Source organism: Sciurus vulgaris, assembly GCF_902686455.1.
Source record: "Sciurus vulgaris genome assembly, chromosome: 3".
NCBI classification, from domain to species: Eukaryota; Metazoa; Chordata; class Mammalia; order Rodentia; family Sciuridae; genus Sciurus; species Sciurus vulgaris.
The window spans coordinates 109,448,792-109,466,367 of NC_136463.1; the positions used below are offsets into that span (position 1 = coordinate 109,448,792).

Here is a 17,576-nt window from a genome sequence, read left to right on the forward strand (position 1 = left end):
TCCTTCTAAGTATTACACAGCCTAACGTTTCTGTGTGCTAGAACTTAGCACCTAACACATAGGAGTCTTTGTTTTTCAAAGCCATGGGAAAATTGCCCATAATAGTAATTCCAACAAATCCTAATTTGTTAAATAAATCACAACTTTGACTCTGTTTTCTAGCCAGGAGTACAAAGCTGGTTATGATTCCATAATCAACTTAATAATATAAAAACAAACCAGCTTCAAAAAAGTTCAGTTGCTCCTATGTTGAGGTCATGATGATTTCTAGTATGATGCTTGATAAGAAAGCAGTATGAAGAGGACTCTGGGGTGAAGGGTGAATATGGAGAAGCAACAGTCTCTTAGACTGATTTTTAAATTAATGATGATACCACAGTATCAGTGCACACAGTAGGACAAAAGAAATATTCTGTCGATTAACCAATTAAAGTGCATCATCATCATCAACCAATGCCTAAAGAGCTTATAACTAAATTCTATTTAATTTTTATAAGGTGTAAAAATTTAAAATGATACTGAAGGTTTTGGGGGAGAAATGTACATAAGCTTGTGTTCATTTTATTAATGGGGTTCCCAGAATGTTTTGGGAAGAAAAAATCTCATAACCAGATTTGTACTCCTGGCTAGAAAACACAGTCAAAGGTGAAATATTACACCCTCTCATAAAGCAGAAAGTTTAATACCACCCTTGTTCAATAACCTTCTGCCCAAACTCAGATATACACATGCACACAAAGACAAATACACCTCTTTCCTCCCTCATCTCACACCATCAATAAAACTCTTCTTACAGGGGCTATTAACTGAAAAATATATCAAAAGAAAAATATTTTGCTATGAGCAGCATCCACTTGCTCCCTCAGCCCACAAATTCACCTGGTCTGATGGTCTTGTTACTGGTTAGCAGTATGAATTGGTTTAGTTATTAATACTTTGTAAGTTTTTAAGGATGGATGATATAGTCTTGGTCCTGATAGTCTACAAATGTGATTGGGGAGAGAAAGAGTATGTATCAAATACGTCTTTGATCAAAGAAATTTTATTTAGTGTTTTAAATATATAATATTTATGACATATATGCCTATTTCTGTTTATCATTCTTATAACAGATACTTTACTAAGTGCTTTAAATGCATAACTCTGTCAATTATATATATGATTATATTTTATGTAGTATCTATTATATCTATAATTATACAGTATCTATATTTTTACTTATATAAATTATACATTACATATAATTTTGTTCTCATAATAAACCTAGTAGATGTTATTATAATTATTATTTTAAATTATCATTAATGGATAAACTAAGGTTAATCTACACAACGCATTCCAACTTGTCCTAGCAGAGGGTCAGTATTGGAGCAGGATCTAACTCTATATGTCTAATTTCAAAAGTCTGATTTTTTTTCAAAAAGAGCATATTGCCATGGGGTGCTGTGTGGGAGAAGTGGTAGAACATATATTATCTAACCATAACCTAGATGAATTACATATTGTCTAAAATGTATCTGTTCTGCATCAGCCATTTTTGAAACTATATTTTGGTTGTTTAGAGCACAGGAAGAAAAGTATCTAAAAGTTTATCTCCTTGTTTTAAAAGTACATACCTTTTGAGATATTCCACTTAGAAATATCTAAGTCATGCCAATGTTCTCACCCTTAGAACTCCTGGGAAAACTGGCAAGACAGAAGCTCCCCATTTTATGAGTGACCCAAAAATAAATATATCATACAAAGGGAATAGAATTTTTTGCATCTATCTGTCCAACCTTGCTAATAAGTCATGTTTCTTCTATTTTCTAAAATATACAAATTAGATCATTAACAAAATTGCCCTCTTCATGTTTTTTGTTAGAAATGAATATAAATAATCTGATTCTTTTGCCTGAAATTGTTTGGATCCTTTCTTTGTGCACATATAAAGACATCAGAGACACATTCTTTGAAAGACATTGATACACTCTAAGGATACCTACACTATTCCCTCCAACTTCCTCCACCAACACACAAATCCAATAGCAGGAAGCATCTAGACCTTTTATTGGCTAATTAATGATTACAAATAGCTGCAAAGATAGAAAGAATGTCATCTCTATATAGACACTAATCTTCATTTTTTGAAGAAGGCTAGGAGTTTGTGCATAGGGTTGTGTATGTCTGTGTGTGTGCGAGTGTGTACATGTGTACATGTGTGAATGAGATGGGAAGGGAACTGAGAAACTCCCTTCTAATCATAGAAAGGATCTACCATAAGATTTAGAAAATGTTGTTCCAGAAACACAACTTACCTCTAGCCCCATTTCATTCATCCTACATCTTGTTCATTTTTTTAAAGTTAATTTTGTTTATCAGTATATCATAATTATACATAAAGGGATTCACTGTGACATATTTGTACACACACATAACATCATTTGATCAATTTAATTTCCCAGTACATCTCAACAGGCTGCCTCTATTCCCCCTGCATATTCTGTTTTTCCTCAGCTGAATTCTTCCTTTCCTTACACCATACTCCATTGCACCATACTTGAAGTCAGGCAGCTTCGGAGAGTCTAGGAGTGCCTCTCAGTTATGTCAAATTGCTATTTGCTTTCCATTTTCCTGTCTATATCTTAGTTCTATCTGCTTCCTTTGCTGCCTTTTATATTTGAGACTTGTTTAGTATTTCCTTGAATCTTGTAAACATTTGCCTTTTTCTAAGGACTATGTTATGTACTTTTAGTTTATCAAACTGTACCTCAAGTTGATACTGAAACTGAGAGGAAAGTATAGCAGTGTTATAACAGTCTAATTCTGTTTACCCTCTATCATTTTACCATTTGTTCTCATATATATTACATTTATATACTTTACAAATCAGAAATACAGTGTTGCAATTTTGCCTTAAAAGTGATATCTTTTTTTAATTATGAGGAATAAAAGAAGAGCATAGTAATGGATAAGAGAATAATTTAGGATTTACCAGTTACTGCTAACTTCATTTTAGCAGGGAAAATGAAGAGATCCTATATGTATTGCACACAATGTTTCATTGATTGGAAAACTACTGTAAACTTGAGAGATTCTCAGCTTATGACTGATGTAGGAATTACCAGTCCTAATATTCTCTATTATTGGATAATATTCTCTATTATTGGATAAGCAGCAGAGCTAGATGATCTGTGGAATCTTTTTTCTACTGATAGAAGGCAGGAATTCCAAAAGTTTGATTGACATTAGCTTTGGAAATTGTCTCATAGAAATGTGAAAAATTCTAAGCAATAATCCAGTCACCAAAAACTACTGATTTAAGGGGAAATCCCTATGAATTGAAAATATACTGAATACCTAATATGTACTCTGTAATATGTGAACACTAAGAATAATACAAAACTAGACTTAAAATTCAAGTAAACTGTTTTGATATGGAGATAATATTCATTACATGTCAAATTTCTTCCTATGATCACCTTTAAAGAAATTTTTTACTGGGCTAGGCATTAGGGAGAGTTATCACTTCCTCAGAAATTGTTTTATTTTTATCTTATGAACGCCATAAATTGTGTAACTTTTCAGGGATTTTTTTAGTATAAAATACATGATCCACCCAGAGAAAATTAAATATATTCTTTTTTTCTCCTGCAGAAGTTCCTTTTATTACAGTTATGTAGTTTAGTAAAGATTTTGAGAATATGGACACAGGAAAATACTTTTCTTCCTGTCTTTTTTGCTGTTATAACTTTTCACTTGCAAATATTTAGAAATTCATGTGAGTGGTTTATAATATTAGAAGATACTTCGCTTCTAAAATAATGAAAATAAACAGTCCTAGTTCTGACCTTTTCCCTCAGATGGGAGTCATAGTATATTGGTTTCAATTAGACAGATCTGACAGACCTAAATTTGTACCCTAGCTCTATCACCTACCAATCTATGATGTTGGGCAAATCCATTAACATTTGAGACAGATTCTTTCAACAAATATTTTTACTTTCTTTATTCTTTTTAATCAGTCACCATTGTTTCTACAGATAGGTATTAGTTTTTTGTTTTGTTTTTTTTCTACTGGAAATAAATACATGGAGAGAGAGATATGTTTATCTATCCATCCATCAAATTCTGCTTAAATCCACTTTGCAACAGTTTTAAATGTAAATAAGTAAATAGGCATGTAATCACTATACTCAATCTCATTGAGTTTTAAAGAATCTTTCACAAAACAAGTATTTATAATTCTCTAGAGAAGACATTCAGAACAAGATCCCATAAGGACCTCAGTGGGTCCCAGAGACTTCACAACACAGTCAGGATGCACAGAGAACAAAACGTGTGAAACAACAGTGAGAAAACTGGCATAGGTGGAGTTGAAGGACTGGACAGAGACGGTGGAAAATTAAATTTTATACATAGAGGAGCTAAGATGATAGTGGCATGTAAATGTCAGGGAATTTTTATAAGGGGACAAAAGAAGCAAGAGCTTTCAGACTAGAAAGGCTGTTGAAGAATAACATATCCATTTGTAATAAATCTCATGAAGATACCTGTACATGCACTTTTGTTATTAAAAATGACAGAGTGAATACAGCCAAAATGAAAAGGGCTTTTCAATCTTGTTATTTGGTGCCCAGGTATAATTTCTCAGCAAGCAGGATAGAATATAGAACTTTTTTTCAATTCATTTCTTTTATTCTGTTATCAAAGGATTTGATCCAATACAAAGCAAGCAGCTACATGTGGTATGTACAAAAATGATACCTTTGGCATTAAAGGAAAAGGGCTTCGATTGGTTACCATAGAAACCTCCTAGTGTCCATTCCAATTTCTAATAGAGCATCTTAATCTTCTAATGAAAACCTACCAGATAAAATATTTTTTACAGCCATGTTGAGGTTCAAACTCTTTAAAAAGATTTGGAATATTTATCTTATGTAAAATAAGTAAAATAATTGTGTGTGGTTGTAATATAAAAAGTTATGTTATACGCAAAAACATTCAAAGATGCATTTATGGTCATTGTAATGCTGTGGAATGATCAAAATGGTCATGACTGGTCCTCATTGTCAGTGTCCAGACCACGATCTACACACTACTGAGAGTAAAGCCACTTCTAGGTGGCAGAAAATGTCATGCTCCAACCCTCATACCAAGGAGACCTGGATTTTTAATTAATTCAGTGAGTTAATCAACTGATCTAATTTTTTTTTAAATATAGGCACATGAATGCATGATCTTCAATTTTAGACTGAGTTTTGTTTTGTTTTTGCTTTTTTTAAGACACAGGTTACAATTGATTTCCAAGATCTCCATTACATAAGAATTTAAAATAATTTGTGCACATGGTCTCCTCCAGGGAATGAAGCCTAACTTTCTTCCTCTTCTTACATGTGTGCTATACTTATTAACTTGACTTCAAAGAGTGGGACATCCAAAGGGTGGTGGTAATTATATAGTAGAGAAACACTGGGAACTACTAACATAGGTCTATGATCAAGGTGCAGTACTATGAGTCATGTTGATACCATGCCCCTCTGGTAGGATGTTACAAGAACACCACTGCACCTTTGTGGTCTTCTTCTCCAAAACTTATGAGCCCCAGTCTAATCATGACAGAAACATCAGACAAACTCAGAATGAGGGACACTCTCTAAGACCCCTGACAAGTAACTCCTCAAAACTGCAAAGGACATCAACAAAAGGATCTCCAAATAGACTAAGGAAGAAAGGACAACTAAATACACTGTGATATCCTGATGTGATTCTAGGAAAAATGCACGTGGAATCAGGGTAAAAACTAACAAAATCTTTATAAAATATAGAGTTTAACTTAAAATTTTAATTTTATCACCAAGGAACAAAATATTAAGCATGTAGAAAGAATATGGGATTTGGGGCCTGATATCCAGTTCAAAGACTGATTGTCTCACTTGCAAACTAAGAGACTTTATGGAATTTATTTAACCTTTGGAAGCATCATGTGTCTAACTTGCAAAAGAGGAAGACCAATGATTGATTTAGAATTTTACTGAAGAAGTGTATAATTTATGATAAGTGTTATATCATATTTAATATAGAAAATATTTCAAATGTCAGTCATCTTGCCTTATACACATCAGGTGCTCCAAAAATGTACTTTATTTTCTCTGCTTCTACTTGCTCCATCCCCTCATCTGAAGGCCAGCACTTCTGTCCCTTTGCCTGAGGATTCTTGCTGCCAGAGGCAGCTTTGTCCATCTAGTCACACCAGGGAGCTAATCAGTTCTGCTCCCCAGAAGCTCACCTCAAGAAAAGCTGAAGGCAGGTGGTGTATAAGTAAACATTCCAGCTCCATTGCACTGCAAAAGGACTGATACTGAGGTGTTGTCTCCACACAGATTACACAAGATCTGTAACAGGACTATGCTACAGTTAACCTCAATATAAAGTAAAATATACCCTTTGTCAGCTCCTGTCCCTTCTCTATTCTTATATGAGTCTTTCTTGGAATCATTTCCCCTAGTGTCTGCTTTTGGAGAGCTCAAAATTAAATAGACCTTTCTTTTAGTTTCCATATTGAATGCCATAAGTGAATCAGTAGCCACCTAGACAAATTTAATATTGTTTGTATCAATGCAAATGCTATGGTAATAATTGTGAGGTTAATTTTTAAGTCGTGTAATTTAAACTAAGGAGTCATTTACCTTTACTGAGAAGAGATAATTATTAATGTACAGGAGGTGTATCTTTATGTTATCTTGAACATTAAAATTTACCTTTGGGAATACCTATACATTTTATATCTTTGTCTGATTATATAACACATGCCAGAGTTTTAGAAATTATATCATGATTCAAAGTCAAAATCTTTACGACATATGAAATGTTAACCAAAATACTAATAAAATATTTTTCAGTAAGATTGATCAAAGTCATTTGCCATTAATTTGTATCTAACAAACACCAAAATAAATATAATAGTTTACATAGAAGGCATGTGAAGTATGCACATATATATGTGTGTGTGTGTGTGTGTATGCACATATATATCAAGTGAATTACATAAATATATATATATATATATATATTACTTCTATGTCTATTTTTAGGCATAGTCAGTGAGAACCTCAAAGACTAGAAATCTTGCTATACAGTGGTACCTACCAATGATAGTCATGAAAGAAAAGCATACATTTAGGTTACCTATAAGTGAAAAATATCCCATTCATGAGTTTACTTTTCTTCCTTTCCAATTTACATGCTTGAGGATCATTTCCTCAAATAATACATATTTAAGTAATAATACAATTGGAAAAAGCATTGGAAAGAATGTCATTAAGAGAGAATATGTTACAGAAAATCATTTTAACAAGAATACAGAGAACAGAGTTTTAATTTGGTCACATAGTGGGGGAAACTTGTACTTAAATAGTTAATTATGTATTTAAGCTAACATTACCTAAAGGATATGTAATGTTATAAAGCCTGACAAATTCAACACTTTCAAAATTATCCTATGAGTAATTGGTAAGTGAATGATCAGATGACTAAAAGAACATAGAAGGCATTCCATGCAGAGAGAACAGATCTCCATTTTTGTATGTATGTATCCTTTTTCCTGGTCGTCACTATATATATTTCTATTGTTGCATAAGAAGTTGCTACATAGAAGACAATTATTATTTCATAGTTCTATGGGTCAGCAATACAAGCACAATGACTGAGTTTTCCTCTGAAAATCTCATCAGCTGAAATCAAGGTGAGAGAAGAATGGAGGAACTTTAGATGATATAGAGGGAAATGAGAGGGGGAGGGGGTATGAAAAATGGTGGAATGAGACAGACATTACCCCATGTACATGTATGATTACATGAATGGTATCAATCTACATCATGCACAATCTTGGAAATGAAATGATGTACCCCATTTGTGTACAATGAATCAAAATGCAGTCTGTAAAAATAAAAAAATAAAAAAGATGTTGGCCATAGTTGTGGTATCATCTGAAGCTCAGGGTCCTTTATAAATTTTCTTGCTGACAAAATTCAATTTCTTGCAGCTATAGGACTGATTCCATCCTAGTTTATTTGTTTTCTGACTCTGCCAGTAGTTGCTCTCAGCAGCTTAAGGCTGCCCTCAGCTCCCTGCCATGGCCCTCTTCAAAACAAGAGCTTTCATCCTCAAGGCCAGCAGGAAAATCTTTCTCTTCTGTTGGCTAATCTGAGGTCTTACGTAACATTTTACATAACATTCCATAATCCTGGAGTGATTTTCCTATCATAGTCACAATTTCTCTCACACTCAAGGAAAGGAGGTTATATAAGGCATGTGCACCAGGGGACGGGAAACTTGGGCCATCTGCACAATGTACCACAGTCAAATTAAGCAACATCTGCACATCCAAGCATATGTAGTGGGATATAATTTGGAAGGATTCCCAATTGGGCTAAATTTACAATTTATATTCTTTGATATTGAAGTAGTAAAATATGAGTATGTGGAGCAAAATGCTTATATATTTGATTTCAAAGTTGTAGACTTCCTGTAAATGCCTTTAGGGCAGAGTAAAATATTAAAAATGCATAAAGTTTTAACATCAGGGACATTTAAAATGGGAGAATTTAACAATGAAATAGAAAGAAAATAGAAATGTCAGTCACACTGTGTTATTGTATTAGTTCATGCTGCTTATGTATTATACTCTTGCTCTTTTCTAGAAAGTGAACTAGAAAATTTCAAAGACAAATTGTTTTCATTTCAATTCAATAAGTAATTATTGGGCACTACTCTGTTCCTAGAGTAATTTCCAAAGGGATTCAAACATATCCTTTGCAATGTTATTGGAATAGCAATGTTTTATTTAAAAAAACAAATTGCCAGTGGGAAAAGATGAGGTAGAATATAATCAAATGTAGATACTATGCATGGGTAGTGCACAGATAATCACTGACATTCAGACATTACTTGAGGCAAGTACTGTGTTTAGAGCTTATATGAATTTCCTAATTCAACCACTAAAATAGTCCTTGAAACAAGAGACATCTTCATCTCTTTTTCCCAGATGGGGAAAAGATTTTTCAAAGCCTCACGGAAACTCGGGTTCTGAAGAGTGATAGATCTCAAACCCAGGTCTGCTTAAATCCATGATTTTGAATATTATCCTGTTCCAAAGATAAGCAGTAAAGAAAACTGCCCACAATTTAATGTGGAAAAACTATCAGTGGAAAAGTAGTTGCAAAGCACTAAATGAAAATAAACAAAAAATAAATAAATAAATAAATAAAAGATGAAGAATGCATTAAGACATTAGGAGTTTATTCCTTTCCTTGCCAACATGAAGTGGGAAGGATAGTCCTGAAACAACTAGCACATACCATATTAGCAATGATATGATTTGTTAAGCACAAATGAAAAACATTATATTGTTATATATAGTTATATTGAGATGAAAGAAAAAAGAGCTAAGGTTTTGCAGATGATGTTAAGGGCAGGATAAGAATACTGAACTTGATAAAAACACATACTGCTTTTAATAATAGAATTTTAGAATATTGAATCAGTAAAAGACCAGAGATCATCCAAGTACAGGTTAAGAGTCACAGCTAGAAGTCACACCTACTTCTTACCCTCTACACAAACTACTGAGCTAACAGCCAATAGATGGAGCCTGAAATCAACTAAGACATAGAACAAGATTCTGTCTGGGAACAGAAGTCTCTGCTTGGTGGCTCCACTGATAAACTCAATTCCATCTATGCATTCTTCATGTAGATTTTAGGATGGTGTGACATATGGAGAGGGAGCACATGTTTAAAATAAATTATATTTTTTGCTTAAAGTCTAATTTTTGTTGCTAAACAATTCTCCCTTTTATTTCAATATATTTTTTTTCTGATTTATTTTTATAAAATGAGAGAGAAAACTGTTATGTGCTTTTTTTTTCCCCCTTACACTTTATCCTTCTGGATGATTGTTGACATTTTCAAATTAACTCATTCAAAATATTTAAAGTTTCCCCCAGAGTGTCCAAAGGTCTAAAATAACTAAATGATAGGGGTATAAGAGGCAGTAGAGTAACATGGAAGGATAGTATCTCAGAACTAAGCTTGAGGTCCAGAGAGACCCCTGTAATTAAGCAGCTTGGGCATACTGGTTGAGTCCTATAAATTTTTAGCCAGTTTCTTCATCCACAAAGTGAAACTGTTGGCATGATATGATAGAGATCCTCTAAACTGTAAAATTTTATAATTAATATAAAATTTCCCAACAGGATTTATTTTTAAATTAAAGCTAAACTAAATATAAAGAAATCATACTCTATATAATAAAGTTGAATCAAATATACTGCACTCAATTTGAATATCCACAGAATATTATGTCTATTCAAAATATGTACTTATATATCAACCATGTATTAATAAAAAACAATGAACGAAGCTAATATCTAACCATCATATGTACATCTTCATCTAAGAATAAAAGAAAGATCTGCGGCAAGACAGAGCCAGCAGAGGGCGTTTAGATCTTGAGCCTTTTGCTGAAGACAGAAAGGTCCAGGTACCACAGAGAGCAGTGTCCCTACTTTTCAATTTGCTCTGCTAGAACCAAAGTTCCCTAACAGTCAGTTATGCTAGAGACCTGAGCAGGTTTGTAATTTTTCAAAGCAGTAAACACACACACACACACACACACACACACACACACACACACACACACGAGGATTTTGAAATTTTGAAAAAAAAATGCATGGATTGTCTTTAATTGTGCAGAATAAAGCATTAATTCAAATGCAGAATATTTTAGATCACTGTCACAACATTCCTTGAAAATTATTTAAATGTTTTGATTTTAGATGTTTAAAACAATCATAAATGCCTTTGGATATTCTTCCCCCAAAGAAAATCCAGAACCAGACATATACATATGTATATAATGAAAAAGTCTGTTTTGCTAAAATAAAACATTGACATTGAAAGGAATTGATATTGAATTAATTATCATCCTCCATATATTGTACTCATTTGAGTATAACACTAATTCAGAGATAGAAATCAATCTGGCTTCAATAAAGTATGCACAAAATTAGGCAAATCACCTAGACACAGTAAAGAACTACTTTTTGAACATAAATCTAAATAGAAAGATGATTGTGAAAATGATTGATGCTTTTGGAAAATACAATAGGATGTTACGATTTTCAGTCCAGGCAACAAGATTAAGTTTATGTGAAATCTAAAATCAGGTTTCTTCTATGAATCTTTCAATGATAATTTGGAAAACTGTTCCATGACTTTTGGAGACTTTAGTCAGCATAAGAAATAAAACAAGAGGTATCAGTTTCTTGAATATGCTGTAACAAACTATCACCAACTGAATGTGTTAAAACAAAAGGAATTTATTATTTCATGGTTCTGGAGGTTTTAAGTCTGAAATCAAGATGTTAAGCTACACTCCCTCTGAAACCTAGTAGAGAATTATTCCTAGCTTAAGCTACCTCTGCTGCTAGCCAGCAGTTCCTGGTGTTCCATGACTTGTAGATACCTCACTCCAGTCTCTACCTCTGTCACCACATGGCCACCTTTTATTTCTGTATCTCTTTTACTTATAAAAGTATCAGTCATTTTAAGATTAAGAGCCCACCTTACTCCAATATGACTTCACCATAACCACAAAATACATATGCAATGAGCCTTTTTCCAAAAATGTTCACATTCTTTGGTACTAGGGGATAAGACAACATAATCTGGGGAACACAAATAGACCCTTAGCAGGAAGCATCAGAATATAGAGAAGACTGTAAGATGTTCTATGGAGACAGTAATCGCTTTTCTAGAGGGAAGGAGCTGGGAGTCTGGCTTAAATGAGGTAAATTTGTGGGTATATGCAACCCAGTGTAGTCAGCCACATACAGCCCTTCAACTTGAAGTTCTTGATAATATTTTTAATAGTAGGTCCTTGGTTTACAGTTTGCAAGGGACTTGGTAAATTATGTAGGACACCATTTGAGAGCTTGATGTCTGCTTCTTCCACTTGTAGGTATGACAGGCTGTAACCTGACTCACATCTGATAAAGCAGGTTTGTGACAACTGAAATGAGGGGACTGGACTGCCTTGTCCACTGTGGTCAGCATGCCTTCCAGAGTTTATCAAGTCATAAAAAGAGGATGCTTATAAAATATGCATTGTCCTCCTCATTAGCACTGCAATGAGAGATGCTCAGGGACGGGAATCTCTAAAGGGCCATACTCTATGGAGTCAGAGAACGGGAAGGAGTAATAAACAGCTTGAGTAAGACCTGTCCTAGAGCTTTACTATCCTGGAAGAATGAAAAGACTAGCAGCCTGTGGGAATTTGGGAGTGGGCAGGGGCAATGGGAAAAACAAAAAAGTGCTTAAGACAGGGAAACCAAGAAGGCAATGATACCCTCTCTCACCCTAGGCTGCCAACTTACAGAAGAGGATAAAATTTGATATTCCATTACATTCAGAAATTTCATTAATAATACAAATTGTACATTCCAATTTCTGAATTGGATTCCAAGGTGACTTAATCAAGTAGTAAAAACTCATACATATCATATTTTTCACTTAAAAGTAATAAAAGATATAGTGTTTCTTTCAAGGCATTTTGTAGGGTAAATAGATGTTGTAGGCTGAATTTTGCCCCCTTCAAAATTTGTATGTTAAATTCCTTAATAGCTTCCAGTACCGCAGAATGTGACTGTATTTGGAGATACAGTCTTTGAAGAGACAGTTAAGGCAAAATTAGATAATTAGGTGGTCCCTAACCTGTTATGACTGATGTCCTTTAAGATGAAATTTAGGACACAGACAGGTACAGAGGGAAAAAATGGTGAAGACTGGAGAAGATGCCCATCTATGAGACAGGATGAGAGACCTAAGAATGAAATAATCCTACTGATATCTGGATCTTGGGACTTTCAACTTCCAGAGTGTTAAGAAATCATTTATTTTTTATTCTTATTTTTTTTTAGACTACACATTCTATGATTTTTTTCTGGTAATCTTATAAAACTAATATTACACTAGAACACAAAATCCTAGTGGTTTTGGCAATAGAAGTAATTTTGGAAAGCATAATAATCAACAAAGTCCACAAAATGGAACACAGAATCTATCTTTCCTTATAAAACAGCTGAAATTATAAGAACTGCATAAAAATGGTCTTTTAAGTGGTTGTAGACCCAGTTTAACTGGCAGACTACATAGGAACATATGCAGTACTAGCTTGCTTATAAAAATGTTATGTGTTTAGACAATATGAACACAATATATAAAACAATATCAAACCTCCATAAATTTTTAAGTAACTGTACTTTATTTGAAAAAATCAGTTTATTTTTTGCAATAGTGTAAGTTGGTATATATATAGAAACTTAATTGTACATACAGTAAAACAAAAGGGAAATTTTTTTTATTTTATATCTATTTTTATGTATATAAATAAATTTATTACTATATATTTGTAAAGAGTATTACATGTGGCATCTTACTCAGGTAGGTGCCCCATTAATGTTAACTTCCTATTTCCAGTTGTATAATGGAAGGAGGTACAGAGATTGTTTAATTCTGCTTCAAGTCACCTTAGATATTTAGAGTGACTGGTCTCTGAATCAATCACTGATCTTTAATAAAGTCAATTTAGAGATGCACTAGAGCAACTGAAAATAATGTTAATTCTGGTTTGTGTCACTCAGTTCTGGCTTTAGTAAGAATAAGTATTAGTTACCAAAGATAAGGCAATTTGGGGGAAAGATTGAACGATGAGATTTCACTAATGAAAGAAACCAATCTTAGTCATCAGTATCTGAGGTAATTTAAAGTGCTTCCTTAGGTGTTTGGCTTTAAAATATTTTGTTTTACCTTATGGTCAGGTATAGAGGTTTCAACTACAGTAGCAGGAGAACCAACTGGGCAGGTTCTAAACTGGGAACTACACGTAGGAGGAGTACTGAGACAGCAAACAGGCACCGGCTGTGGGGAACAGTTACTAACAGGAAATCTAGCAACAGATTTGGGGTTCTCCAAGCTATGAGGAACTCAAAAGTGGTGACTCTAGACACAATATGTGGAGATGGTACTAGTTGAAAGTTTCAGGAAAGTCTGTCATCAGGATTAAAACCTTGCCCTCAGGAATGTGGGCCACAGGGTGGGCACAGATGGGCCAGAGCAAGTCCTTCTAGATCTCTGTCTTACAATTCCTTGGGTACTGGGTATGTCATCAAAGCAGGGGTACACATACAAGCCCACTACCTGGGAATAGCTCCACGGTTGGGATTATAATAAAAACTAGTTACTGAATGCTTTCCATGTACCAGGACCTTGCAAGCATTCTGTGTGTATTATTTTTCTAATCCAAAATTGAATCCCATGAACCTTGTATAGTAGGAGTCATTTTAAAAACACAGAAAATGGCAATTATGGTTAAAAAGACAATCAATGCACATGAAGGTTAAACAACTAAGATCAAACCTGGTAATTTCCAGATCAAACCAAGAAGGACATGTGCATACTAACATGCACTGACTATTAATGTAGAGGGTAAAATAACCATCACAAAAACAATCAAACATAAAAATAAGGTATGAAATCAAATTATTCTCAGGTACAAAACCAAATTATTCCTAAGTTTACAGGAAATAATGCCAGGAAAAAAACTGACATATTACTTACAGATTTATATTTTTCATAAACTCCTTGTATGCCAAGCATTTAGCCAGTGGTTAATTTTTTCAATTTCAAATGACTAAGAAAGATAATTTCAGATAGATAAATAGAGGCTCAGAAAACATTTTACAAACATATCAGTCTTGAATGTAAATTACTTTAGGTAGTTACCAGTTCACCAAAGAATGAATCCAAATTAGAATTTGGGAACAAAGAACATGATATACTGCTTTCTAGAAATTTCAAAAGGTAGTTTCCAAATTGTCACAGGAGGCTTGAAGAGAATCCTTGCTGAGACCATTTTATGCATGTTGTAAGAGATTTGAATGTCAGTGTTCTGTGAGGTCTCCTTTTATAGTGGCATTTCTATACAATTAAATGACAGCAATTTCAAGGTGGAAGGTTATCCTTTAGTATTGAAATAATGCTACAATGGGAAAAAATTCTCTAGAATTTTCCCTAGAGTTAAAGAATTGGTCATACATAAGGTTGTAGGAACAAGGACTGCTGTTTATTGAGCTCCACACAGTTTACAAAGTTTGTTTTATTTAATCTTTTGTGAACTTTGTAAGAAAAACATTATGTAAGACATAAAGTGCCGGCAAATAATAAGTGTTCATTAATTTAGTTTGTTAAACTGAGGCTTCATCAAAATCCTAGAAAATAAAACATTGTCCCTATTTTGCAGTTGAGGAAAAAGATGGAAATGAACCAGCTTTCTTAAGATCGCACAACAGGAATCATTTGAAAACACAAGTGTAACTGATGTGACAGTTTCCATATATGGATCTATCATGCTGTGACTTTTTTATAAAGTAGATATTATTTTATTGACTAAATTTTCTATTTTTAGGTATTTTCTTATACAGCTGACAAAGAAATCCGAACTGATGACTTATGCTTGGATGTATCCAGACTCAATGGACCTGTAATCATGCTAAAGTGCCACCACATGAGAGGAAATCAGCTATGGGAATACGATGCTGAGGTAGAGTATTTTCCCTAACTCATTACTTAATGCTTAAGGTCAGTTTTTTATATTTACATATATAAAAATATTAATTAAATATTTTTTGTTACTATTAATAGTAACAATTAAAATTTTACTAATTAAATTTTTTTTTGTTTTAGTTGTAGATGGACACAATATCTTTATTTTATTTATTTTAATGTGGTGCTGAGGATTGAATCCGTGTCTCATATGTGCTAGGCAAGCATTCTACCACTGAGCCACAACCCTAGCCCTAGTTATATATTTTTAAAAAATTAATTCTACTCCATATTTTTTCTGCATTGAAGAATTATATTCCTAGCATTCATGCTCATACCTGATGATATTAAGAGAGCATATCATATAAGTAGGCTTTTGTTAAACTGGTCCATTAGTATGAACATGAATAATCACTGTTATTTGCTTAATATATGTGATCTCTTGCCCAACATAAATTAGGCAAGAGACAAGCTCTACTTATCTGAGAGGTACATATGAAGATGTTTGTAGTAAACGATATTGACAATATGTTCTTTTTTCAAATTTTAAATTTTTTACTATTGTAATCCCTGATATGTATAGTATTGTAAAGAATATGGCAAAGAATTCCTTACTACTTAACATAGTAAATATTTTTCAGAATTTAATAAATGAATTAGGCATATTAATAAGCCAATATAGCACACATATAGCACACCTTTCTGATAAAGAAGAAAGTAGAGAAAACAAAATCACTGATGGAAATTTATAGTGAGGCAGTGTGTAAAAATCAGTTCAGCCATCAGATGGAGCTAATAAAAAAGAAATATTTTCTTCAACATGAGGAAACAGCCTCAGAAAGAGATTCATTTCTCTCACTTCTCTTTGCTTAGCAAAATGAACTTGTCATCTGTGTCACATTTTCAACAATATTAATTGGTCAGTGGTGTATTTTAAAGAAGAACTGAACTTTATTTTACAAGATAAATAATGCAATAAAGGTAAATGGGTCTTGCAGATGCAGTGTTCCATGAAAGCTTAAAATATTCTTTAATAAAAACATTTAAAAACCAATCTATGGTTTTCAGTATGGTCGATATTTTAAACAAGGCCTTCTTTCTGAAAACTTTTTGAGTGCCATTTTAATTTGCATGACCTTATGTTTCTCAAGATGAATATCAAGAGAACTAACTGAATTTGTATAGGATTTAAAACTGGTTATATAGGATTAATTCTGGCCTAAAATACATATAATGTTACCATCGTCTTGGAACAAAAATTATTCTGGGACATAATTAAGGACAAACAGCCAGATTCCCTCCTGCGTTGTGGCATTGTGTTCTGTTGAGACTCCCTGCCTTCCCAGCGTCTGGTTCACCTTCTTGGGCCACCATTTTTTTTTATCTTCAACTATTACCTGTAATCACAGTTCTTTATATTAAGGTTAGAGGAGACTTTTTCCTTACTAAATGTAAATATGTATACATGGACCCTTAATCCGTGTTCTACTTCTTCTATGAAGAGAAGTAAACATAAATGTACAGAAAGAGTAGAAATCCTACAAGTAGCATTTATTTTTAAATAAAACTTTTTGTTGTTGATGCTTGCTTTCTTTCAAATACCAGAGATTTATTTGACTTGGGCCAAAAGTAAGGGAGTCTAACATAAATTTATTCAGAAAGGAGAATGCTTGTCCATTTCTATAAGATATAGCACAGTCGAATTTCAGAATACCACTTTTAGTCTTCAAACTTTTCTGTAACTCTTGAGTGAACAATGGTTTCTATATTCACAGCTCAAATTGCTTCATTTCTAAAATAATACTGTCAGTAGTTAAGTGTATACTTTTTTAAACGGTATATATTCCGTTAATAACAAGGTTGTCAAATGCTAAGGAATTTTAAAAGATGATTTAAAAATGTGACTTCGTCTAAGATTAAAAATATGTTATTTTG

The 17,576-nt window shown here is 33.2% G+C and overlaps 1 protein-coding gene across 3 annotated transcripts in view; it reads left to right on the plus strand.

The window, feature by feature from the left end:
• Positions 1-17,576, plus strand: part of GALNT13 (polypeptide N-acetylgalactosaminyltransferase 13) — a 563,464-nt gene that overhangs the window by 531,394 nt on the left and 14,494 nt on the right. For all 3 annotated transcript variants that reach the window (XM_079134478.1, XM_079134477.1, XM_079134476.1), the window contains one exon: positions 15,505-15,639. In XM_079134478.1, the coding sequence (XP_078990604.1) occupies positions 15,505-15,639 (135 nt within the window). The remainder of the gene's footprint in view (positions 1-15,504; positions 15,640-17,576) is intronic.